Here is a 25,668-nt window from a genome sequence, read left to right as displayed (position 1 = left end):
GTGAATATCCCACTGAAGATGGATCCACTCACCATTGGTGCGCGTCCCGGCATGGAGCCGCCGCGGATGTGGGTTTCAGCGCTGTTCTGTGCAGCGTTGACTGTGCAGGGATAAGCCTCAATCCATCACCCCTTTGTTAGGGAGGTGGAGAGGACCCGTCCGCCTCCTTGTGCCATCCGCTTTCACAGTGGTGGGACAGTGGGGGCTGCTCGGACGCCATAGAGAGGGGCATCTGTACAGCCACGGAGTTCAGTCCGGGTGGACAGGGCTAGTTGTCCGGCATTAGGCCTGGCTCCAGGAGAGGATATATGGAACACTCCATGTGGTCGCCTGCTGCTGGTGTGGGGAGATCGGGACCATGAAAGGAACCGTCGCCCCTGAAGTGAGCTCAGGCATGGCTTCCCACGTCGCAGGAAAGGGTACGGGGAGGTATACTCGCCGTGCTCGCCTGTTGATGGTTCGGGGGAGATCGGAACCTTGAAAGGAACCGTCGCCCCCTTCACTCCGTTAATTAAAAAATAAAAATTTACAGAAAAGTAAACAATAAAATAAAAACCGTTGGGGTCTGAAACAGACCCGTGTGCCTCCTACAGACACTAAGCAAGAACTGGTTAGCCGAGAGCCAGCAGGAGGGTGTATACTGCAGGGGAGGAGCCGAGAGCCAGCAGGAGGGTGTACACTGCAGGGGAGGAGCCGAGAGCCAGCAGGAGGGTGTACACTGCAGGGGAGGAGCCGAGAGCCAGCAGGAGGGTGTACACTGCAGGGGAGGAGCCGAGAGCCAGCAGGAGGGTGTACACTGCAGGGGAGGAGCCGAGAGCCAGCAGGAGGGTGTACACTGCAGGGGAGGAGCCGAGAGCCAGCAGGAGGGTGTACACTGCAGGGGAGGAGCCGAGAGCCAGCAGGAGGGTGTACACTGCAGGGGAGGAGCCGAGAGCCAGCAGGAGGGTGTACACTGCAGGGGAGGAGCCGAGAGCCAGCAGGAGGGTGTACACTGCAGGGGAGGAGCCGAGAGCCAGCAGGAGGGTGTACACTGCAGGGGAGGAGCCGAGAGCCAGCAGGAGGGTGTACACTGCAGGGGAGGAGCCGAGAGCCAGCAGGAGGGTGTACACTGCAGGGGAGGAGCCGAGAGCCAGCAGGAGGGTGTACACTGCAGGGGAGGAGCCGAGAGCCAGCAGGAGGGTGTACACTGCAGGGGAGGAGCCGAGAGCCAGCAGGAGGGTGTACACTGCAGGGGAGGAGCCGAGAGCCAGCAGGAGGGTGTACACTGCAGGGGAGGAGCCGAGAGCCAGCAGGAGGGTGTACACTGCAGGGGAGGAGCCGAGAGCCAGCAGGAGGGTGTATACTGCAGGGGAGGAGCTGAGAGCCAGCAGGAGGGTGTACACTGCAGGGGAGGAGATCACTTTCTTCTATCACTTAGTGTCCGCCTCCTATTGGCAGCAGCATACACCCACGGTCTGTGTCCCCCAATGAGGCGAAGGAGAAATTATTATTATAATTATTATTCTGCATGACTTGCTCTGTTGGATTCCTTTAGTGCAGGCTTTCATCCTCTAACAAAGGTTTACTTATTATAGCAGAAAGGAAGAAAAAAACAAAACAAAAAAAAAAAAAACCGAAACAGCAAGAAGTGCAATAAAGTTTAATAGAAATATCCATACTAAACACACCAACATAAATACGTATTCTATATAACATATAAACAGAGGGGCGTTGTTAGGCAATACGTCCAGGGATGGACTTAAGAAAAAAATAAAATAAAATAAAAAAGGGATTGACGTAATCACAAGGGGTTATGCAGAGTTTCAAACTGAATAAAATATCTACAAACTTCCTCTTCTAAATGGCTGTCAAATAACTGGGCCATCTGGTCCTTCAGCTCCTTTAGTACATTGGCGGTGGACCCGTGGCTTGAGCTCAGGATCTTTGAGAAGAAGGTGTTCCATAGATTTTCGTTCCACCACCTGCAAGTGAGCAGAGAGCGTTATACCAACAGGAAAGCAAATTTATGCAGGAGGCAATAAGCCCCACATGTATTATATTCATTTTATAATACACTGGAGACAAAAATGAAATGATAGAAGGGAGGAAACCAGAAGCCACAACTAGGGGGAGCCCATGAGAGCAAGCACGGAAGCGTGCATTCCATTTAAATACTACAGTTCGTTGGACTGCAGCATATAAACGGTTAACAGCAGCAATCGGTGCTTCCTTCTGGCCAGTGCTGTTAGGGTATGTGTACACGTTCAGGATTGCATCAGGATTTGGTCAGGAATTTATGCAGGTAAAATCCTGACCAAATCTGCACCAGAGGTCACTGGCAGGTCACCTGCGCTGTCCTTGCGTTGTTTCTGCAATGTAAGGACATGCTGCGTTCTTAAAAGACGCGCCACATGTGCGTTTTCGCGGGTATGCCGCATGCGTCTTTTAATGCATAGTGGAGATGGGGTAACAACTGGACGCTGCGTTTTTGACGCTGCGGCTCAACACAGAGTCAAAAACACAGCGTTTCCTGAACGTGGAAACATTCCCTTAGAGACCAATGCTGGATATATAATAAGTATAAAAGAACCCAGCTCCTGAGCCGCCCGATACCACTGAATGGGTAAGGTCTAGGAAATTGTTACGGTACAGCTCCCAGGTAGATCAGATTCTTGCTACCTTACTGATATGGAGAATTTTCAAGTAATTTAGAATTAACTTTGGCTCAGTGGTTAGCACTGCAGCGCTGGGGTCTTGGGTTCTAATTCCACCAAGGACATCATCTGCAAGGAATTTGTATGTTCTCCCCGTGTTTGCGTGGGTTTTCTCCCACATTCCAAAGACCTACTGATAGGGAATGTAAATTGCGAGCCCTGATGGGGACAGCGATGATAACGTGTGCAAACTGTAAAGCGCTGCGGAATATGTTAGCGCTATGTAAATAAAGAGATTTTTTTCTTTTTTTAAAGAAAAAAAAAAATAAAAAAATACAAATATAAAGAATAATAATAATAATATTTGCAGGTTCCAGGGGTCCAAGGTGCCAGTGTTATTAACTTTCAGAATGTGTCCATTTATCTTGGCTTTAGAGTTCTGAATATTCAGGTTCAATACCGCAGGTCCCCAATACAGAACCTGGTTTGTCCCCAAAAGGACTAAATTGCAAGTCAAGCATTGCAATTCATAATGACGTTTCTTTCTCTTGCACTGAATCTCATCTCACAATAGATTTAAATAAAAGGATTATTTTATGCTATAGGATTCACCTTGGAATCTGTCTTGTGATTTTCCATGAAGAATTAATCTGCTGAAGATGAAGGGGGTCCTTGAAGATCATCAAATGAACAATATTTGCAATACCAAGAAGATCCACCTGAGGGCAGCAAAACAACAGGCATGTATGGAGTCCAGAGAGCACATGAGTCTGCACCAACACTGGAGAGCATGCTGTACTGCAGAGAATGGCATATCTAAACGAATATCCAACCCCCATCCACTGGATACACGAGAATAACTAGATTAAAAGGGCACATGCATGACAGTCTGCTCTTCACCGCAGTTTCATGGCCCGGGGAGAATAGGCTACATAACTCTGGCAATCAGTGTGGATCTCAGTGGTGGGACTAGGTCTGAATCCATCTCTTTACCTGGTAGGGGGAGGTTTGTGGACTCAGAATCTGCTGTCCATGTTCAGTCTGTGCTATAGGAAAAGCTCTGGTGGTCAATGTGGGACATAGCCGCATGTCCATGCTGTGAGAGAAGTCAATCGGCTTTAAGCAATTGCTCATCTCTGTGCAGGACGGCAGGGTGAAGAAGATTCTGGAGGGACACAAGCAGCAAAGCAAAGAAATAAAGCATTGAAATAAAAAAAAAAAAACTCGGCTTTTGCCAGCAGTCCCATGTAGAATTAATGCCGCAACAGTCGGTCGTCTGGCCTGCTGCTCCATTCTAAAGATGATAAAAATCCCCCGTTTGCAGCGGCTTACCCCCACGATCCAGAACAGGTGCTAACGTGTTTTCACCAGAGAACCCCTTTAAATTGAGGTATGACAAACCATATACATGTGGCTGAACGTCAGCCGAAATTTAGAAAACTCTCCCACAGTGATAAACATGAAATAAAAGAATACAGACCCCACATCCAGCATTAAAGTCTCCGGTCTCAAGTCTCCATGGACGATCTCTGCTGTGTGCAGCTTCTCTATGAGACTCAGAAGGTTGTAAGCCAGCAGGACAGCAACCTGCTCCACCAAAGCCTCCGAGTCCTGGAGTATATCCTAAAAGAAGATTAGCAGACAGTAGGTGAACCAGCGCCACCATTATCCACAAGCAGTGTCTGGTACTGCAGCAGCTCGCGGACAAACACAGTGTCAGGGCGTATACCCAGGGTCCTGTGCTACGCCAGCGTCATCACTGAGAACTAATCGATACTGGCCAAGGACTCCAGGACACCACACACAGACACAAACTCACGTGGAGACTGAAGAGGCCGACATCCTTGTAAAGTGTAACGCATCCATCAGGAAAGAGGTAACAGTTACTTTGCTCAACAAAACTGATCTCGAAGGCATCACCAAGTCGCTCTTTTAGCTGCTGTACAATGTAGAAATCCCATGGAAGTGGTCTTGAATCCACCTGGCAGAAGACCACAAAGATATCTTGAGGAAATGGTAGTAATTTAGTCTTTAAAGCATTATTTCCATCTTCATAGATGGATGTTGTCGGATAGAGTTTGTAGAACTAAGCAATTTTGCAATTTACTGTTTATTCAAATTTGCAGCCGTTCTTGAAATATTAACACTTTTCATTAAGACTTGTTGCTGAGGAGACCGACCACCGCTGGTGTCTAGCTTATAAACTTTGAGCTGTAAGTGGCCAGGATTAGGAAGTAACAATGTGTCCCGCGATCCCAGCCAGATGCAAAGCAGCACTTACAAGCGCAATAGAAGAGAACTTGTAAGTCTGAGCATGTTCTGATGACTAGCAGCGGTGGTGGGTCTCCAGGGCAACGAGCTGTATCTGACAGATACCAATTTAAGAAGATGGGAATAGCCCTTTAAAATATCCGCTCTGTGGGAGAATTCACTGCTGTGGAAACAAGAGTAACAGTAATATTTAAGGTGATATGAAATTATCTCAAATATAAAAACCGGTTACAAACCTTTAACACCACTCCTTTCAGATCCACCATATCGCAACCAGCCTGGGTCCCCATGTGAAGGCTGCTGTTCTCACCAAGAATAACCTCACTTTTAAGACAATAGGAGTCATTGCCTGCAAGATCCAATGGCAGACAATTATTGTGAATGCTATAAATGGCATTTGGATAGGAACTAATATTACTTACTATCAGAAGGGTATGGAATCTATGAGCAGCATGATGAAGGGGCAGAGACCCTGTTTCAAGCGATGTGTCACTTACTGGGCTGCTTGCTACAGCTTTGATAGAATCCATGCTTCTACTGTAGATGTAGCAGTCCTCGGGAATGCCAAGCTGTGCAAAACCCTGCCCACACCATTCATTGGCAGCTGTGTATAACCCCGCCCACACCACTCTGGCAGCTGTGTATAACCCCACCCCACATCACTTATTGGCAACTGTGTATAACCCCGCCCACACCACTCATTGGCAGCTGTGTATATCCCCACCCCACATCACTGATTGGCAACTGTGTATAACCCCGCCCACACCACTCATTGGCAGCTGTGTATAACCCCGCCCACACCACTCTGGCAGCTGTGTATAACCCCGCCCACACCACTCTGGCAGCTGTGTATAACCCCGCCCACACCACTCTGGCAGCTGTGTATAACCCTCCCCACACCACTCATTGGCAGCTGTGTACACTGCACATTGTCACTAAGTTGCCAATCAGTGGTGAGGGCGAGGTTACACAGATTAGCTGGACAGCCTGGCGCTCAACACCTGTAGTCCTGTAGTGATAATCTCCCGCTGATAAAACAGTGTAATGGAACTAGATTAAACTACTAAGCAAGTGACACCTTGCTGGAATCAGGCTCTCTGCCTCTAGATTATGCTGCTATGAGATTAAATAGCTGACGGATTCCTTTTAAATGGACCTATAATACAGTTTCTCTTCATAGCTAGGATGTGCCAGGCATAGCCAAAATTGAGCAACCTGCAGACCGTTCCCCAAATTTAGTAAGGCCACTCCTGCGGGACGTGCTGCATTAATAGATAGATCATACACGGCTCTGCAGCTGGATATATATGCAGGACTTCTCATAAGAAAGTAGAATCCACTCCATAATGATGAGTGACTTTTCGGCTTACCAAGCAGCACCTCTTGCTGATCCTTCATAGCAGGGACCAGCCCGGCCTCCCGGATGATTGCTTCTGATGCCAAGACTTCAGGCATCGCCTCCAGGATGCTTCTTTGCAGCTCTGTGATTCCTAGGAGTACAGCGGCTTCGTCTGAAATAGAAGAACACAAAGCCATATAGACAAGTCTGTGATAACACTTCAGGTCACAGCTTGGGAAGAAGACACAATTAAAGGACCCCAAGTTAACAGATGGGGGGTCCCCTATTCAGGATCCTCCTCATCTATTGGCCAAGGCAGAGTGGTACTGTCCTGTGTTACTGTATTCATGTCAATAGGATTTTTTTTTTGGTATTCTGTCATGGAGATCGTAAACTTGTTTTTTACATCATTTTCTAAGGTCCCTGACTTTGTTAGTTTCCTGTTGATGGACCTATATCAGAGTTCTAACTTTTTGGGTGCGGACCTGTTTTTTTTTTATAACTTTTTGGGGTACGTACCATATTTTGATAGCTTTTAAATGACATTTTTGAGGGAAGCTGCAGTGAGTGAAAAATAGCAATTTTGGAGTTTGCAAGCCAGGACGAGGTTAATGCCCCAAATAAACTAAAGGGTTGCTCCTAAAGTCCTTACAAATTGCTGGCGATCTCTACAAGGAGACACTTTGTGATCACCTTATTGGGACTGTTCTAACTAGTAGGGATTGTCCAAAGCAGAGAACCCATGTGAATGGAAGGACACAACAGGTTTTTTCTATACAATCTGAATGCAGCATAATGTAGAGACAGATAACCTGATTCCAGCTGTGTGTCACTTACTGGCTGGTTGGCGCAGTTTTGATAGAATCTTCTATTTTCTCTGCTATACATGTAGCAGTGCTCACAGAATGCAGAGCTGTGGATAACCCTACCGACACCACTGATTGGCAGTTTGGCAACTTCCTGTGTATACTGTAGGCAATCAGATTAGCCTGCACGTGACACCTAGTCCTACAGTGATAATTTCCTGCTGATAAAACACTGATTGTAATTGTTTTGAAATTACAACACATAGCATAACAAGTAACACATCCCTGGAATCAGGCTCTCTTGCTCTATATTATGCTACTTTCAGACTAAATGGCAAAAACCTGCTTTAATTAATGGAATCACTCTTGGAAGCATCTCTTATATCTCTGTTATGATCCATTATAAAACGTAACAAACAGAAGCCATGCTGTGAGTCTGAACAGAGGCTTGTGTAGGCATTATTATGAGAGTACACATTGCTGTACCAATAGCTAAAGGTACCGTCACACACAACGATATCGTTAACTATATCGTTGCTTTTTGTGACGTAGCAACGATATCGTTAACGAAATCGTTATGTGTGACAGCGACCAACGATCAGGCCCCTGCTGGAGATCGTTGGTCACTGGGGAAAGTCCAGCACTTTATTTTGTCGCTGGATCTCCCGCTGACATCGCTGAATCGGCGTGTGTGACGACGATTCAGCGATGTCTTCACTGGTAACCAGGGTAAATATCGGGTTACTAAGCGCAGGGCCGCGCTTAGTAACCCGATGTTTACCCTGGTTACCGTTGTAAATGTAAAAAAAAAAAAACCCAAAAAACAAAAACACTACATACTTACATTCCTGGTGTCTGGTCATGTCCCTCGCCGTCAGCTTCCCGCACTGACGGCGCTCAGTCAGTGCAGGAAGCTGAAGGCGAGGGACATGACCAGACACCGGGACTGTAAGTATGTAGTGTTGTTTTTTTTTTTTTACATTTACAACGGTAACCAGGGTAAACATCGGGTGACTAAGCGCGGCCCTGCGCTTAGTAACCCGATGTTTACCCTGGTTACCCGGGGACTTCGGGATCGTTGGTCGCTGGAGAGCTGTCTGTGTGACAGCTCTCCAGCGACGCTGCAGCGATCGACATCGTTGTCGGTATCGCTGCAGCGTCGCTTAGTGTGACGGTACCTTAAGGGCTATAGGACAATCCTGGCTCACTTACCTAAAGATTGCTCGTATACTCCAGAAATCTGGGACACAAGATCAGGCTTCTCCTGCATTATCAGCGTCTTGGAGGACAACAAGCTAGACGAACCAGCAGAGACGGAGGACACCGAGGACACTGAGGAACGGGTGTCTTCTTGACTGGCTTCTAAAATGGGGCTGTTAAAAGGGAAATGATAGGCTGTCATACCTCTACCCTCCTCTGGTACGACACTGCTCTCAGTGTGTTATTGTCTGCAGCACCGATGTCACGTCAACAGCACTGCCAATCAGTGAGCTCAGCATCTGGTGCAGTCAACTCAGATAAAGCTGCTGATCTCAATAATGGGCTGCAGCGCTATCGATGTGACATTAGCGCACCAGACAATAACAGACACCGTAAACAACAACAAAGTCACGGCACTGGACCTGAGGACGGTGAGTAAAGGACAATTTTTTGAAGAAGTAGTATAAATGGTGTACCTCAGCTTATTGGGGCATACTACTTGTATGTAGGACTCCTCAGATGCTGGCATCTTTTCTCTGAGCGGCATTCTGTCCTGACTGGAGGTATCAGTTTGTTTCGGCTCATCCTTAGCTTTCTGGAAAGGAGTGGACGCCAACTGTGCCGCTTTCATAAACTCGCACGTGTCCTCCGGATCTGCAAATAACGTTTTATTTCCGCCGGAACCGGTCAAAATGGCCTCTTCACTTAGGGGTTCAATATCGTCAATGGAGTCCTTGAAGAAAAAACAAAAAATTAACATACTGAAAAATTAACAAAGATCTTGTTTCTTAAAAGGGATTGTGCCCTGAGACATAGGATATTCCTTAAAGTCACAAAACATTTATAGATTTTATAGCGGTGCATTCCCCAAATTACAGTCCTTCCTTCAAAAATCGAGAACTCCCATCACAGGAATACTGGCAGAATGGGGGTCCAAACAGCTGTGGGGGTCTAAATATTCACTACCCCCCATTCCTTAAGGGGCATAGTTTTTAAAATGTGGCCCTTTTGGGGTGCATTTCTTATCTTATGAAACATCGAGACCTCTACAAACCTACAGGGTGTATATACCTATTCAAAGGAGTGACTACACCAAGAGATATATTAATACTAAATCATTTTCATTGGGTTATAGTATAAAACATCAGAAGCAATAAAAACCACATAGGGGGGAACCCAGTAATATACGCTATACTTTAATCCAATAAAAATTATTTTGCATTAATATATCTCTTGGTGTATTCACTCCTATGAGTAGGTATATACATTTTCTCATAGTGAATAGTCACGCTAATGAATTGATCCATCGGTGATTGTTCACCTTGTTGTTGTATAAACTTAAAGGGTTCCTGAAAAATATCCCAATAACACCGAGACCCCAAATCCACAAGGTCCAATTTCACGTTTGAGTCATGTGTGAACCAAGTACAGTCATGTAGGAGATAGGTCTAAAAAAAAGGCAGAATTCAGGTAGCAATCATAATCATCTACTGTGTTAATTAAACTTTGATTTTATGCATGTACAAAAAAAATCTCCACTTTATTTCCTGAAAAGAACCTGAAGGGTCCACATGTACTTCTAAACAGATTTTAATACTTTTCTGGGTGCAGACTTTAATGCAGGGTGATTTATAGGGTGTTTGTAATATTCAAGTTCCTTCCAGTCAAGCAGTAGCTTTTTTGGCCAATTTTAAAATTTTTGCGCTTTTATTTTTTCCTCCCTTTTGTCAAGAACTTACCGTAACTTGTTTCTTTTTTTTTTTTGCTGTACAGGTTGTAGTTTTGAATAGGTTTCAATGTACTAAAAAATTTGAAAAAAAAAATCCATGTAGGGCGAAATGGTTGAAAAAGTGCAGTTCAGCCAATTTCTGTATCGCTTCATTGAAGGGGAAACACAGGAGACCATGGGTCATCAAAAATCAGTCACAAGGATAGAAAAAAAACAACCAGGAAACAACAATGTAGGCATATTTCCTTCAGGTCGAGGAGACGAACAATTGCCGCCTGCACAACCCTCCTCCCCAGTCTGGCATCTGCCGAGGTATAGGTAGAAACTTTGTAGAAAGTGAAAAAAAGACCAGGTAGCCGTCTTACAAACTGCAGGGCCCAGGAAGCCCCCACTGGCTGAGTGGAATAAGCCAGGGGAAGCTATCTGAACTTTGTCAGATATGCTTCCAAAATTGCAAAACCAGATCCAGTGAGCGATAGCAGCTTTAGAGGCCAAAATTCTGGACAACCTCAGGAATGATGAAGAGACAGACAGAGCGCCTGAAAGAAGCGGTCCTGAAAAGGCACATACAAAACTGCTCTAACAGTTCCACAGGAGGAGAGGGAGAAGGACAAAAAGAAGGGAGGTCGATTCCCTCATTAAGATGAAAGACAGATTCCACCCTTGGATTAAAGAAGGGGACTGAACGTAGAATTACTTTGTCCTGATGGAGAATGAGGAAGGGCCAGTCATTACACTGGCTACCCATCCACTCCAGAATCCAGTACAAAACTACTACCCTCATCCACAAAGCACTCCATGGCTCAGCACCACCCTACATCTCCTCCCTGGTATCAGTCTACCACCCTACCCGTGCCCTCCGCTCCGCTAATGACCTCAGGTTAGCATCCTCAATAATCAGAACCTCCCACTCCCGTCTCCAAGACTTTACACGTGCTGCGCCGATTCTTTGGAATGCACTACCTAGGTTAATACGATTAATCCCCAATCCCCACAGTTTTAAGCGTGCCCTAAAAACTCATTTGTTCAGACTGGCCTACCGCCTCAATGCATTAACCTAACGATCCCTGTGTGGCCTATTTATAATAAAAAAAAAAAAAAAAAGGTTCCTCGCATCATGTTCTCATACACTTTATGCAGTATTAGCCCTCTGTGTCTGTACTGCTACATACTTAGGCAGGTAACTGGTTCATGCAGCCTTACATGAACACCTGAGCCTTACACTATAGCTGGTCCGAATAACTAAAGCAATTGTTACCATCCACCTCTCGTGTCTCCCCTTTTCCCCATAGTTTGTAAGCTTGCGAGCAGGGCCCTCACTCCTCCTGGTATCTGTTTTGAACTGTATTTCTGTTATGCTGTAATGTTTATTGTCTGTACAAGTCCCCTCTATAATTTGTAAAGCGCTGCGGAATATGTTGGCGCTATATAAATAAAATTATTATTATTATTATTATTATTATAAGGGGGGACAACAGAAAAGTGCTGCCAGTTCAGAAACCCCTCTGATGCACGTGGTGGCCACCAGAAGGGAAACCTTCCAAGAGAGAAGAAAGATCTCCCGAACAGTCTCAAAGGGAGTACGCTGAAGGACATCCAGGATTAGGTTGCGGTCCCACGACTCCACCAGGACAGTAGGGAGGGACCAAATGGGCCAGACCCTGGAGAACAGGATGGACAGAGGGAAACCTAACCCTTAAAGCTGAGAACACTGTCAGCTTCAAGTCCCAACAGCAAAAAGGCATGGAGAGACAAGATGGAAAAGGTCATAAGGGTGGTATGATTTGATTTGCACCAAATGCTGCTGTTGGAGGCAGGTGGAGGCTGTATAACACAGCCGGCACCTGCCCTGTATGGAGCATACCGAACACTTGATATACTTGTAGAGAAGGGGGTGCATCTCCCCTGATGGCGTTTATCCTACAGACATATAGCTAACTCCGTGGACCCATTTAGACTTTTTTTTAGGGAAGATTACAGAATTAAAAAGCAGTGGTCCAGATGTGGAACTCTACACAATGGACCAAAAATACTTACCGTACGTCGGGCATCTCCTGGTATCCCAAGGACTCGTGTAACGGGTGCCAGTGGGCGACGCTTGGGAGGAGGCATACTATTCTGAGAGCTAAAAAACACAGACAGACTAATATGGAAATTATACACTGAACTCCTCACATCGTCAATATACAAATCTAATTTCCATAAAATCTCAGTTTTATGGAGCAAAGACTAGTAGATATGGGGGTAATAAACCTGTGCCTCAATAACTCACAGGTGAGCACACAGCTGGCATACTGTTTAAAGGGAGCTGACGCCCTTTCCTTTCCATATGCCATGAAGGACACATACCACATGGCCTCTACATTGCCCAACAAAGTTATTCTCATTGATTTCAAGGGTATATCACAAACAATGTATCCAACCACCAACTGGTAAGTAATTGCAACTTACCTGCCTGCTGTACATGGCATCATTCTTCCCCTGCCCAGAGCGCTCACAGACCTTTCCTGCCAAGAATTCAGCAGCCTGTGCAGATGTGATGAGGCAGGATTTCTGAGGTTATTCTGACTGACATCCAACTCCCCAAGTTAGGCAGTGGGGATCCAGCGGTCAATCAGAATAACCTCGGAACTCCTGCCAGTCTACAGAGCAAAGCAGAAAAGAAGCCTCCACTCTGTAGACATGACGTCAGCAGAGGCTTCCGAGACGCCGCCAGGTACATTTTTTGTGTTTTGTAAAATCCTCCTTTAAAGGAGACTGATTAGGATAGGTCACCAATATCAGACCACCAGCATTGGCTGGAGGGGGAACAGCACAGCACCCAGTTATTTGACATCAGCCACATGTCCACTGCGGTGCGGAGTTCAGCTCTATACCCAGGTTACAGCCGAACAGTGGTGGTGTCCCGGGTGACAAACCCTCAATAATCTGATATTGAGGACCAATCCCACAGATAGGCAATCAATAGTGGAAAGCCCTTTCAAAAGGAAAGTGTAAACCTATCACTCATTAATCATGGTCACAGTGCAATGCCACAAGAACAATACATACAGTGTACAAGGCACCAGGATTCAGGACTTACGTGTCCGGCTCTGCTTCATGCGTCTCGTCAAATATAGTGAACTGCACAGCAGAAGTGTGAGCCGAAGGAGAGTCTGAAAGAGGATCGAGATGACATTATATAGATTAGATTCAACACCAAAACTAGCTGCGCTGTGTTACGAATAATAAAAACTGCATGAAGGATTAACACGTTTAAAAAGTGTCAAACACTCCATAAGACTCCATTTAAACTATTTTCAGAGTCCTATAGGTGACTTCACCCCTATAAAATGCACCTGCAGTATAGATTTGACTACTATAGCTTTAAAAAAAAAAAAAAATTAAAGCAGTCATCCCAAAGTTTTATCCTCTTACTATATTGCACTCATTACACAGCACTGTGTACTTACAATTGCTCATTTACCTTTCTATCCAGTTAATTCTTCTCCTTTCTCTGCTCTATGTAGAAACAGGAAGTCTCTTGTCCCTGCACTCATCATCCCCTTTTCACCTCGTGACCCAGCTGCTCCCCCTCCCAGGGACTTTTGCAGTGACTCATGAGTCACGCAGAGAAAATTGACCTCCTGTTCCTGCATAGAGCTTAGATGGATTCAGATATTCAGTTATTAATCACGTGATGTAATAGACCTAATAGAAAAGAGAAGAACTGGGTAGAAGGTAAAATGAGCAATTGTAAGTACACAATGCTATATAATAATATGATGGCTGTAATATATTAAGTAGATACTAATTTTGATAATAGTGCTTTTTTAAGTTTGTTAATTAGGGGGTCGTGGGTACACTCTTAGTGTGGCAAAGGACTCAGTCAACTGTTCCACCCCCTCAATCAGTATCCCCGACACTAGTCCTTAGATTAATTGACAGCGCTGACTGAATTTAATCCCCAATTCTGCACATCAGCACCGCCACCGCAGGAGCCGAGTACAGTGAGTGCGCCATCATCCCCTTCTCCTGTTTGCCCGATACTGTGTGCAGTGAGTGTGTACCACAAAGAGGAGAGAGGGTAAAAGAGTGCACACGCACAGACACTGTGTGCTCTTCACTCGAGCAGTGTCAGTGTGGATGAGCGGAGACAAGGGATTCAATTCTGACAGTGTTCACTCTGCGCAAATGAGTGCCGTCAGTCAAGCAGAGGGGTGGAGAGGAGGATGCTAATTGACGGGGCGGAACGGAGCACTGAACCCGTGGCCACATCTAGGATGCACCGAAGACCCTCATTTACATAAGAACTAGTAGTTTCTAAATAATTAAAGAAGTGAACTTTATACTGCAAGGAGGAGTTTTACAGGGGCCAAGTCCTTTAGAGGAGTCTATAAGTAGTTGAAATCACGATTTGGGGCTGACCGACTCCCCTTTTAATTAGCCAGGCACGGCATACAATAAACGTATATTTAGTTTATTTAGGGGGTTGTTCAGCAGGAAAAAAAGTGGCTGCTTCCCTGTGAAAACCTCAGTGTCAATACCAGGCAAATCCCATGGATTGGTGTTTCTGGAAGAGAGCAGCCATGTTTTTTGAATACTGGACAAAACCATTTTTTAGGGAAGGCGCAGACTTTTTTTTTTTTTTGGGGGGGGGGGGGGGGGGAGCGCTACACCTAGCAGTAATTCCAAATTCATGTCTTGACCGTAAGGCAGATAAAAAAAAAAATAGATAAAAACACACGTGTGTCACCTATAGGTCATGTAGCCAAAGATTACACTTTTGTAAAATTACTTGGTGGCCTTTTTCACAGTAAAATAACGTTAAAAGGTGTTTTCCTGTCAATTAGCTTACTGTTAGTAACAATCTAATTGATGGCATAATTAAAGGGGATGTCTGGGACTATTTTCTTTAGAAGATATGTATAACATTTTGTCTACAATCTGGAGAGATGCTTCATCTATTAGCTATCGCTCCAGTATCGGTCAATGACTTCACCATCAACCCATAATATACAGTGTAAATACATTTTTATTTTTGTAATGATAAATTCACAGTCAGGAGCAATGTGGATATTATAAAAGAAGCTGCACTCAGGACTCCATTCCAGCGCGAACATTTCTCTGCCGGAGCGGCAGCCATGAAGTCACGACTACCCGAGGACTGGTGATCAGGGCATGAATCACTTCAAAGACTCCAGGTAGGAGTATCGCTTCTTTTATCAGCACGTCACTTAAAAATAAGCTGGAAAACCCCTTTAAAGAAGCTGTTCACTCACCATCAGAGGCTAGTCTGTTATGAGCCACCATCAGGATCTCATCGCTTTAAGAAAACAAAATAATTGTCAAAAATTCTGAACAACAGTGATAACCAGGGACATAATACGGCAGTAAAGCATATAAACACATGATGGTTGTAATATTAACCCCTTTCCGACATGGGGTATAATAGTACACCGGTGTCGGACTCCCTCCCTTTGATGTGGGCTCCAGCGCTGAGCCCACATCTTTCCCAGCACATGTCAGCTATTTTGAACAGCTGACATGTGCCCGGAATAGCAGTGGGTGGAATCACGATCCACCCACAGCATTTACGGCAATCGCTCCGGAAATAGGCCCATCGGTGACCCAGTCACGTGATCGCGGTTCACCCATGGGTTGGCATGACAACCAGAGGTCTCCTGCAGAAACAAAAATTTTCACCGCTTAGATAAAAAAAGAACGTAGACATGTCTGGTATCTATGAACTCGTAATGACCTGGAGAATCATAATGGCACCCAGGATTGCACTTTTTTTGCAATTTCATTGCACTTGTAATTTTTTTCCAGTTTTCCAGTACACGATATGTTAAAACCAATGGTGTTGTGCAAAAGTACAACTCGTCCCACAAAAAACAAGCCCTCACATGGCCATATTCACATTAAAAAAAAAATAAATAAAAAAAAAGAATTAAAAATAAAAATCTTATGGCTCTCGTAAGAACGGGAGCAAAAAATTAAAATGCAAAATCTAAAATACCTCCGGTCATGAAGGGGTTAAAGGGACGTGTATGGCATATCGACAGGCGTACGACAGGTGCAAGTTGCTCAGCAATTTTTAGTGCTTCTATGCAAATAAACTGAGAGCGATGCCTGCGTGTCCATGTCGCCATTCCTGACTGTGCAGGGACGGATGCACAGGCCTTAGTCAACATGCCTCAGCAGTCCCAGATGGGAAAATCCCTTCAATATATCGCAGGGTAATGGTATTTGCTAAGTAAGGCTGGCTTATTCTAGCCTTCCATAACATTAAAAAAAACAAAAAAAACAACCACATTATTACACCTGCCTTGGTAATGGAGCAGCAGTAATGGTACGCTGCGCAGATGCAGTTTCAACCTCGGTGCTTCCAGGAGCGACGGCCACCTCTTCATCACAATATATTTTGAAGGACTGTCCAGATGGCACATCCTGCAAGGAAAAAATTATAATCCACAATCAGAAAAAGTCTCCTAAAATGCAACCAATGTGATAGGCAGCAGGCCGTAAAGCCTCCTCGAAAAGGTTTACTGTATAGCCACTAATCATGAATGTGAAAAACAACTTTATACTCGGAATATCAGATTGCTGGGGGTGCGACTCATGTCACTGAAGAGGCCAGGGGGCTCAGTCGAGCAGCAAATCCACATTCTGTAGCAGGCACAGCTCCATACTGTTTGTTGTGCCTGGTACTGAAGATATATACAGCTCAGGCCAAATCCAGTTAACGGGCCTGAGCTGTAATACCAGACAATGGCTACCAAATGTATAGAGCTGGGCTAAACAAAGCGCTTGTCAGAGTGCAATGTCCTATTGAGTCAGCTGATCACTGAGACTGATCCCCATCATCTGATACCTCATTCTAAGGAAATGCTAAAGAGTCCCGTCTCAATGGGCTGATGGCCTAACGTGCACCTCAACTCGATTCATTGTTAATGAGAGTGTAGGAGACAGCTGAGAGATGTGCTCGGTTATCACCAGCAGGCCCATTGAGAATGATTTGTGCAGGGGTGCGCATACTTCGCCTCTGCACCAGTCAGGGCTATCAGATATAGCTAGGGGGCCCAGGAGTCGGGAAGTTATTCCCTATCCTATGTTAGGGGGATAACTTAAAACCTTTGTACAAACTCTTTAAATACAAACCTCACAAGCTATGTGCCAAAGTCTGTATAACTACCTAACATTTTACTCCTCCAGCCTATACATATTAACCCCTTAAGCCCCGAGGGTGGTTTGCACGTTAATGACCGGGCCAATTTTTACAATTCTGACCACTGTCCCTTTATGAGGTTATAACTCTGGAACGCTTCAACGGATCTTGGCGATTCTGACATTGTTTTCTCGTGACATATTGTACTTCATTTTAGTAGTAACATTTATTCGATATAACTTGCGTTTATTTGTGAAAAAAACGGAAATTTGGCGAAAATTTTGAAAATTTCGCAATTTTCCAACTTTAAATTTTTATGCCCTTAAATCACAGAGATATGTCACGCAAAATACTTAATAAGTAACATTTCCCACATGTCTCCTTTACATCAGCACAATTTTGGAACCAAAATTTTTTTTTGTTAGGGAGTTATAAGGGTTCAAAGTTGACCAGCAATTTCTCATTTTTACAACACCATTTTTTTTTAGGGACCACATCACATTTGAAGTCATTTTGAGGGGTCTATATGATAGAAAATACCCAAGTGTGACACCATTCTAAAAACTGCACCCCTCAAGGTGCTCAAAACCACATTCAAGAAGTTTATTAACCCTTCAGGGGTTTCACAGGAATTTTTGGAATGTTTAAATAAAAATGAATATTTAACTTTTTTTCACACAAAATTTATTTCAGCTCCAATTTGTTTTATTTTACCAAGGGTAACAGGATAAAATGGATGCCAAACATTGTTGTACAATCTGTACTGAGTACGCTGATACCCCATATGTGGGGGTAAACCACTGTTTGGGCGCATGGCAGAGCTCGGAAGGGAAGGAGCGCCATTTGACTTTTAAATGCAAAATTGACAGGAATTGAGATGGGACACCATGTTGCGTTTGGAGAGCCACTGATGTGCCTAAACATTGAAACCCCCCACAAGTGACACCATTTTGGAAAGTAGACACCCTAAGGAACTTATCTAGATGTGTGGTGACCACTTTGACCCACCAATTGCTTCACAGAAGTTTATAATGCAGAGCCGTAAAAATAAAAAATCATATTTTTTCACAAAAATGATCTTTTCGCCCCCAATTTTTTATTTTCCCAAGAGTAAGAGAAGAAATTGAACCTCAAAAATTGTTGGCCAATTTGTCCTGAGTACGCTGATACCCCGTATATGGGTGTAAACCATTGTTTGGGCGTATGGCAGAGCTCGGAAGGGAAGGAGCGCCATTTTACTTTTCAATGCAAAATTGACTGGAATTGAGATCGGATGCCATGTTGCGTTTGGAGAGCCCCTGATGTGCCTAAACATTGAAATCCCCACAAGTGACACCATTTTGAAAAGTAGACCCCTTAAGGAACTTATCTAGATGTGTGGTGAGCACTTTGACCCAACAAGTGCTTCACAGAAGTTTATAATGCAGAGCCGTAAAAATAAAAAATCATATTTTTTCACAAAAATTATCTTTTCGCCCCCAATTTTTTATTTTCCCAAGGGTAAGAGAAGAAATTAGACCACAAAAGTTGTTGTGCAATTTGTCCTGAGTGCGACGATACCCCATATGTGGGGGTAAACCACTTTTTGGGTGCATAGCAGAGCTCGGAAGGGAAGGAGCGCCATTTGACTTTTCAATGCAAAATTGACTGGAATTAAGATGGGACGCCATGTTGGTTTGGAGAGCCCCTGATGTGCCTAAACATTAAAAACCCCCACAAGTGACACCATTTTGGAAACTAGACCCTCTAAGGAACTTATCTAGATGTGTTTTGAGAGCTTTGAACCCCCAAGTGTTTCACTACAGTTTATAACGCAGAGCCGTTAAAATAAATTTATTTTTTTTTCGCAAAAATTTTTTAGCCCCCAGTTTTGTATTTTCACAAGGGTAACATAATAAATTGGACCCCAAAAGTTGTTGTCCAATTTGTCCTGAGTACGCTGATACCCCATATGTGGGGGGGAACCACTGTTTGGGCGCATGGCAGAGCTCGGAAGGGAAGGAGCGCCATTTGGAATGCAGACTTAGATGGATTGGTCTGCAGGAGTCACGTTGCATTTGCAGAGCCCCTGATGTACCCAAACAGTACAAACCCCCCACAAGTGACCCCATATTAGAAACTAGACCTCCCATGGAACTTATCTAGATGTGTTGTGAGAACTTTGAACCCCTAAGTGTTTCACTACAGTTTATAACGCAGACCCGTGAAAATAAAAATTCTTTTTTTTTTTCACAAAAATGATTTTTTAGCCCCCAGCTTTGTATTTTTACAAGGGTAACAGAATAAATTGGACCCCAAAAGTTGTTGTTCAATTTGTCCTGAGTACGCTGATACCCCATATGTGGGGGGGAACCACTGTTTGGGCTCATGGCAGAGCTCGGAAGGGAAGGAGCGCCATTTGGAATGCAGACTTAGATGGATTGGTCTGCAGGCGTCACGTTGCATTTGCAGAGCCCCTGATGTACCCAAACAGTAGAAACCACCCACAAGTGACCCCATATTGGAAACTAGACCTCCCATGGAACTTATCTAGATGTGTTGTGAAAACTTTGAACCCCCAAGTGTTTCACTACAGTTTACAACGCAGAGCCGTGAAAATAAAAATCCTTTTTTTTCCCCACAAAAATGATTTTTAGCCCCCCAAATTTTTATTTTCCCAAGGATAACAAGAGAACTTGGACCCAAAAAGTTGTTGTCCAATTTGTCTCGAGTACGCTGATACCCCATATGTTGGGGTAAACCCCTGTTTGGGCGCACGGGAGAGCTCGGAAGTGAAGGAGCACTGTTTTACTTTTTCAATGCAGAATTGGCTGGAATTGAGATCGGACGCCATGTCGCGTTTGGAGAGCCCCTGATGTGTCTAAACAGTGGAAACCCCCCAATTATAAATGAAACCCTAATCCAAACGCACCACTAACCCTAATCCCAACTGTAACCCTAACCACACACCCAACCCAGACACACCCCTAATTCTAATCCCAACCCTAATCCCAATCGTAAATGTAATCCAAACCCTAACCCTAGCCCTAACCCTAACCCTAACCGGAAAATGGAAATAAATACATTTTTTTTAATTTTATTATTTTTCCCTAAGGCTAGGTTCACATTGCGTTAGGGAAATCCGTTTAGCACTAGCGGATTGCGCTAACACAATGTCTTTTTAGGTGTCGTGTTTAGTGGTCGCGTTAACGTCCCCGCTCTGGAAGATCGGGGATCGGACCTCGGGCGCGCCGCGGACGCTGCAAGCAGCGTCTGAGGCGCGCCACAAAAGAATGGCACCTTGCTAGCGCGAGCCGAAAATGGCACGCTCTAGCGATGCGCTACACCTGAAAATCACATTGCTGTCAATGGTTGTGCTAACGGACCCGTTGCACGGCGTTAATTGTGACATTTTCGCCGTGCAACGCTGTCCGTTAGCGTTAACCCATTAACGCAATGTGAACCTAGCCTAACTAAGGGGGTGATGAAGGGGGGTTTGATTTACTTTTATAGCGAGTTTTTTAGCGGATTTTTATGATTGGCAGCCGTCACACACTAAAAGACGCTTTTTATAGCAAAAAAGTTTTTGCGTCTCCACATTTTGAGACCTATAATTTTTCCATATTTTGGTCCACAGAGTCATGTGAGGTCTTGTTTTTTGCGGGACGAGTTGACGTTTTTATCGGTTACATTTTCGGACACGTGACAGTTTTTGATCGCTTTTTATTCCGATTTTTTTGTGAGGCAGAATGACCAAAAACCAGCTATTCATGAATTTCTTTTGGGGGAGGCGTTTATACCGTTCCGCGTTTGGTAAAATTGATGAAGCAGTTTTATTCTTCGGGTCAGTACGATTACAGCGACACCTCATTTATATCATTTTTTTTATGTTTTGGCGCTTTTATACGATAAAAGCTATTTTATAGAAAAAATAATTATTTTGGCATCGCTTTATTCAGAGGACTATAACTTTTTTATTTTTTTGGTTATGATGCTATATGGCGGCTCGTTTTTTGCGGGACAAGATGACGTTTTCAGAGGTAACATGGTTATTTATATCCGTCTTTTTGATCGCGTGTTATTCCACTCTTTGTTCAGCGTTATGATACTAAAGCGTTGTTTTTTGGCTCGTTTTTTTTTTTTTTTTTCTTACGGTGTTCACTGAAGGGGTTAACTAGTGGGCCAGTTTTATAGGTCGGGTCGTTACGGACGCGGCGATACTAAATATGTGTACTTTTATTGTTTTTTTGTTTTTTTTTTTATGTAAAGAAATGTATTTATGGGAATAATATTTTTTTTTTTCTGCTTTATTTAGGAATTTTTTTTTTATTTTTTTTTTTACAAGTGTGGAAATTTTTTTTTTTACTTTTTCACTTTGTCCCAGGGGGGGACATCACAGATCACCGATCTGACAGTGTGCACAGCACTCTATCAGATCGGTGATCTGACATACAGCCGGGCAGGATTAGAGCTGCAGCTGCAGCCTGATCCTGACCCGGAAGTGCTCCCTGCAGGACCCGGATGCAGCCCGGCGGCCATTTTGGATCCGGGGACTGCAGGGAGAAGACGCTCGGTACACGGTGAGCACATCACCGTGTACCGATCGTCTCAGGGAAGCCCGCAGGGAGCCCCCTCCCTGCGCGATGCTTCCCTGCACCGCCGGCACACCGCGATCATCTTTGATCGCGGTGTGCCGGGGGTTAATGTGCCGGGAGCGGTCCGTGACCGCTCCTGGCACATAGTGCCGGATGTCAGCTGCGATAGGCAGCTGACACCCGGCCGCGATCGGCCGCGCTCCCCCCGTGAGCGCGGCCGATCGCATATGACGTACTATCCCGTCCATGGGAATTAAGTCCCAGGTCACCTGGACGGGATAGTACGTCATATGGGATTAAGGGGTTAATGCATATCAGGCCCGAACAGCTATAGTCTGCTGCGGAGCTTCACTTGACTGTAGCGCAGCGAAACACTGCCCCCTCTCAAAAGGGGGGCTTATGTGAAATGACTTATCAACCACAGTAATTATTTCCACTTGAAAAGAGTGTCTGATAATAAAGGCAATTGCTATTTATGCAATTGCCTAATTAAAGGTTTAACCCCTTCATGACCTTGGGATTTTTCATTTCTCCGTGTTCGTTTTTCACTCCCCTCCTTCCCAGAGCCATAACTTTTTTATTTTTCCGTCAATTTGGCCATGTGAGGGCTTATTTTTTGCGGGACGAGTTGTACTTTTGAACGACATCATTGGTTTTAGCATGTCGTGTACTAGAAAACAGGAAAAAAATTCCAAGTGCGGTGAAATTGCAAAAAAAGTGCAGTCCCACACTTGTTTTTTGTTTGGCTTTTTTGCTAGGTTCACTAAATGCTAAAACTGACCTGCCATTATGATTCTCCAGGTCATTACGAGTTCATAGACACCTAACATGACTAGGTTATTTTTTACCTAAGTGGTGAAAAAAAATTCCAAACTTTGCTTAAGAAAAAAAAAAAAAAAAAAGCGCCATATTCCGATACCCGTAGCGTCTCCATTTTTCATGATCTGGGGTCGGTTGAGGGCTTATTTTTTGCGTGCCGAGATGACGTTTTTAATGATAGCATTTCGGTGCAGATACGTTCTTTTGATCTACCGTATTGCATTTTAATGCAATGTCGCGGTGACCAAAAAAACGTAATTCTGGCGTTTCGAATTTTTTTCTACGTTGTTTAGCGATCAGGTTAATGCTTTTTTTTAGTTGATAGATCGGGCGATTCTGAGCGCGGCGATACCAAATATGCGTAGATTTTATATTTTTTTTTATTGATTTATTTTGATTGGGGCGAAAGCGGGGTGATTTAAACTTTTATTTTTTTTTATTTTAACATTTTTTTCAACTTTTTTTTTTTTTTTTTTACTTTTGCCATGCTTCAATAGCCTCCATGGGAGGCTAGAAGCAGGCACAACTCTATCGCCTCTGCTACATAGCAGCGATCTGCTGATCGCTGCTATGTAGCAGAAATGGAGGTGTGCTGTGAGCGACGACCACAGGGTGGCGCTCACAGCCACAAGCGATCAGTAACCATAGAGGTCTCAAGGCCCTCTATGGTTACAATGGAGACGCATCGCCGACCCCGATCATGTGACGGGGGTCGGCGATGACGTCATTTCCGGCCGTCCGGTCGGAAGCGGTAGTTAAATGCCACTGTCTGCGTTTGACAGCGGCATTTAACTAGTTAATAGGTGCGGGCAGATCGCGATTCTGCCCGCGCCTATTACGGGCACATGTCAGCTGTTCAAAACAGCTGACATGTCCCGGCTATGATGCGGGCTCACCGCGGAGCCCTGCATCAAAGCAGGCGATCTGACCTCGGACGTACTATCCCGTCCGAGGTCAGAAAGAGGTTAAATTATAGCATAAACTTCCATTTAAAAAAAAGGTTACCTGCTCAGCCACTGTTTCCGGATTGGTAAGACCTCTTTCTTTTAGCCGCTTTTCCATTTCTTCAATCTGCCGCTCCATTTCTTGCCTACGAAGAGCACTGGCTTGGAGATCTTCTGTCAAAGTGAACAGACATGATACTTTAGTTCGGGGTGAAGGGGTAACAATTTTAGCCTTAAAGTTCAGTTATGCTATTGGCAATTCTACTTTCTTACCACTGGGAGGGGAATCATAAGGAAATACAACCATAACCCACCTTGTATCACCCACAACTATACAAGGACAAACCTTCTCTCTTCTTACGGATCTTTGCTATGTAAATTTCTGCCCGGATTTCTTCTAAGGAGAACTCATCCACACCAGCATAGATTTTGCTTTTGCAGTACATGACCATCTCTTCTTTGCCTTGTGAACTGCTCTGCAGTCGTTGCAGGGGATCCTCTTCTTTGCCAGGCTTACGTGAACTCAGGACGCTGCTGACTGATGAATTAATCTTGCAGGGGGTTCTAGAGAGAACAAGCAATGATGGTAGACCATATAACTTATTATTTAGCCATCATATATCCCACTGGAATGAACGCCATATAATACCTGCAGTAGACATTCATTGATGGGCTCACCTCTTCCATATGCGCCACGTAAATGTACATCACACTGAAAGTCTGCAGGGGCCGAGCCTGCTTTATGCATACCACTTTAAATGCTTTTGTCATTTTCTGCCAACGGCATTTAAAGGGAAGCAATAAGGTCATGAGACAGCACAGATGAAAAGAGGGATTTTTGGTTCTTACCGTAAAATCTCTTTCTTGGAGCCTTCATTGGGGGACACCGGTAACCATGGGTGTATGCTGCTGTCGCTAGGAGGCTGACACTATGCAAATAAGGAAAAAATAACTCCTCCCTGGCAATATACACCCTCCAACAGGCACCAGCCAACTCAGTTGGTGCTAAAGCAGTAGTAGGAGCAAGTATAAACAAACTCAACCTATGTACCAACCCAAAACAACGGCACATTGGCCAAAACGGTACAACACAAAGGGAGGGTGCAGTGTCCCCCAATGAAGGCTCCAAGAAAGATTTTACAGTAAGAACCAAAAATCCCTCTTCTTTCTCGCTTCAATGTGGGACACAGGTAACCATGGGACGTCCAAAAGCAGTCCCACGGGTGAGGAAAATATTCAGAGAGAAGGAGAGACTTAGGTCGGCCGGTGGGAAACCGCCGCCTGCAGTATCTTCCTACCCAGGCCTGCATCCGCAGAAGCCGAAATATGCACCTTGTAAAACATTACAGAGGTGTGAACGGACGACCAGGTTGCGGCCTTGCAAACCTGCAAAGCTGAAGCCTGGTAACGAACAGCCCAGGAGGATCCCACATCCTGGGTAGAGTGAGCCCTCACCCCCGGAGGAGGCTGCTTGTTTTGGACACGGTATGCCTCCAGAACCGCCGAACGAATCCAATGAGCAATTGTGGATTTAGAGATGGGGAGCCCCTTCCGACGACATTCAGAGACGACAAACAGAGGATCGGACTGGCGAAAAGAAGCAGTTCTGGAAAGATAGATGCGGACAGCCCTGACCAAATCCAGTTTGTGGAGAGATTTCTCCAATGGATGAACCGGGGAAGGGCACAAGGAAGGAAGGACCAGGTCCTCGTTGATGTGAAAAGCCGAAACTACCTTTGGTAGGAAGGAAGGAACGGGCCGAAGGACCACTTAATCCTGATGTAGAATCAAGAAGGGAGAACGGCAGGACAATTTCGCCAACTCGGAGACTCTCCTAATCGAGGTGATGGCGACCAGGAAAGCCACTTTCCATGAAAGAAGGGAAAAGGAAATGTCCTGAATTGGTTCAAAAGGCGCACGCTGGAGGGCGCCGAGGACAAGGTTGAGATCCCATGGCTCAACCAGAGGATGGTAAGGAGGCGCTATGTGAGCGACACCCTGAAGGAAGGTCTTTACTTGGGGAAGGGAAGCCAGGTCTCTTTGGAAGAGGATGGACAGAGTGGAAACCTGACCCTTTAGTGTACTCAGAGAAAGGCCCGAATCGAGACCCTCTTTGAAGGAAACCGAGGACTGAAGGAAGGGAAAAGACCATAGGGAACAAACTGTTGCCATCGCACCATCGAAAAAAGGCCTTCCAACATGG

At 44.9% G+C, this 25,668-nt stretch overlaps 1 protein-coding gene across 4 annotated transcripts in view; it reads right to left on the bottom strand.

The window, feature by feature from the left end:
• Positions 1 to 1,624: 1,624 nt before the first annotated feature.
• BUB1B (BUB1 mitotic checkpoint serine/threonine kinase B) overlaps positions 1,625 to 25,668 on the bottom strand; it is a 46,200-nt gene continuing 22,156 nt past the window's right edge. For 2 of the 4 annotated variants that reach the window (XM_069729450.1, XM_069729442.1), the window contains exons 9-23: positions 23,812 to 24,029; positions 23,527 to 23,639; positions 16,289 to 16,410; positions 15,240 to 15,283; positions 13,061 to 13,133; positions 12,016 to 12,103; positions 8,726 to 8,982; positions 8,262 to 8,422; positions 6,275 to 6,415; positions 5,141 to 5,253; positions 4,453 to 4,614; positions 4,114 to 4,256; positions 3,627 to 3,798; positions 3,246 to 3,352; positions 1,625 to 1,961 (exon numbers count right to left, since the gene is read on the bottom strand). In XM_069729450.1, coding sequence (XP_069585551.1) covers positions 1,781 to 1,961; positions 3,246 to 3,352; positions 3,627 to 3,798; positions 4,114 to 4,256; positions 4,453 to 4,614; positions 5,141 to 5,253; positions 6,275 to 6,415; positions 8,262 to 8,422; positions 8,726 to 8,982; positions 12,016 to 12,103; positions 13,061 to 13,133; positions 15,240 to 15,283; positions 16,289 to 16,410; positions 23,527 to 23,639; positions 23,812 to 24,029 — 2,095 coding nt within the window. In that variant the 3' untranslated portion in view covers positions 1,625 to 1,780. Of the gene's footprint in view, positions 1,962 to 3,245; positions 3,353 to 3,626; positions 3,799 to 4,113; positions 4,257 to 4,452; positions 4,615 to 5,140; positions 5,254 to 6,274; positions 6,416 to 8,261; positions 8,423 to 8,725; positions 8,983 to 12,015; positions 12,122 to 13,060; positions 13,134 to 15,239; positions 15,284 to 16,288; positions 16,411 to 23,526; positions 23,640 to 23,811; positions 24,030 to 25,668 lie in introns of all 4 variants that reach the window. The other 2 variants (XM_069729433.1, XM_069729426.1) reach the window with 1 other exon arrangement.

The sequence above is a fragment of the Ranitomeya imitator genome, chromosome 1, assembly GCF_032444005.1.
Source record: "Ranitomeya imitator isolate aRanImi1 chromosome 1, aRanImi1.pri, whole genome shotgun sequence".
NCBI classification, from domain to species: Eukaryota; Metazoa; Chordata; class Amphibia; order Anura; family Dendrobatidae; genus Ranitomeya; species Ranitomeya imitator.
The sequence above is the reverse complement of the archived record's forward strand: the minus strand, read 5'-3'. Positions and strand labels throughout refer to the sequence as shown.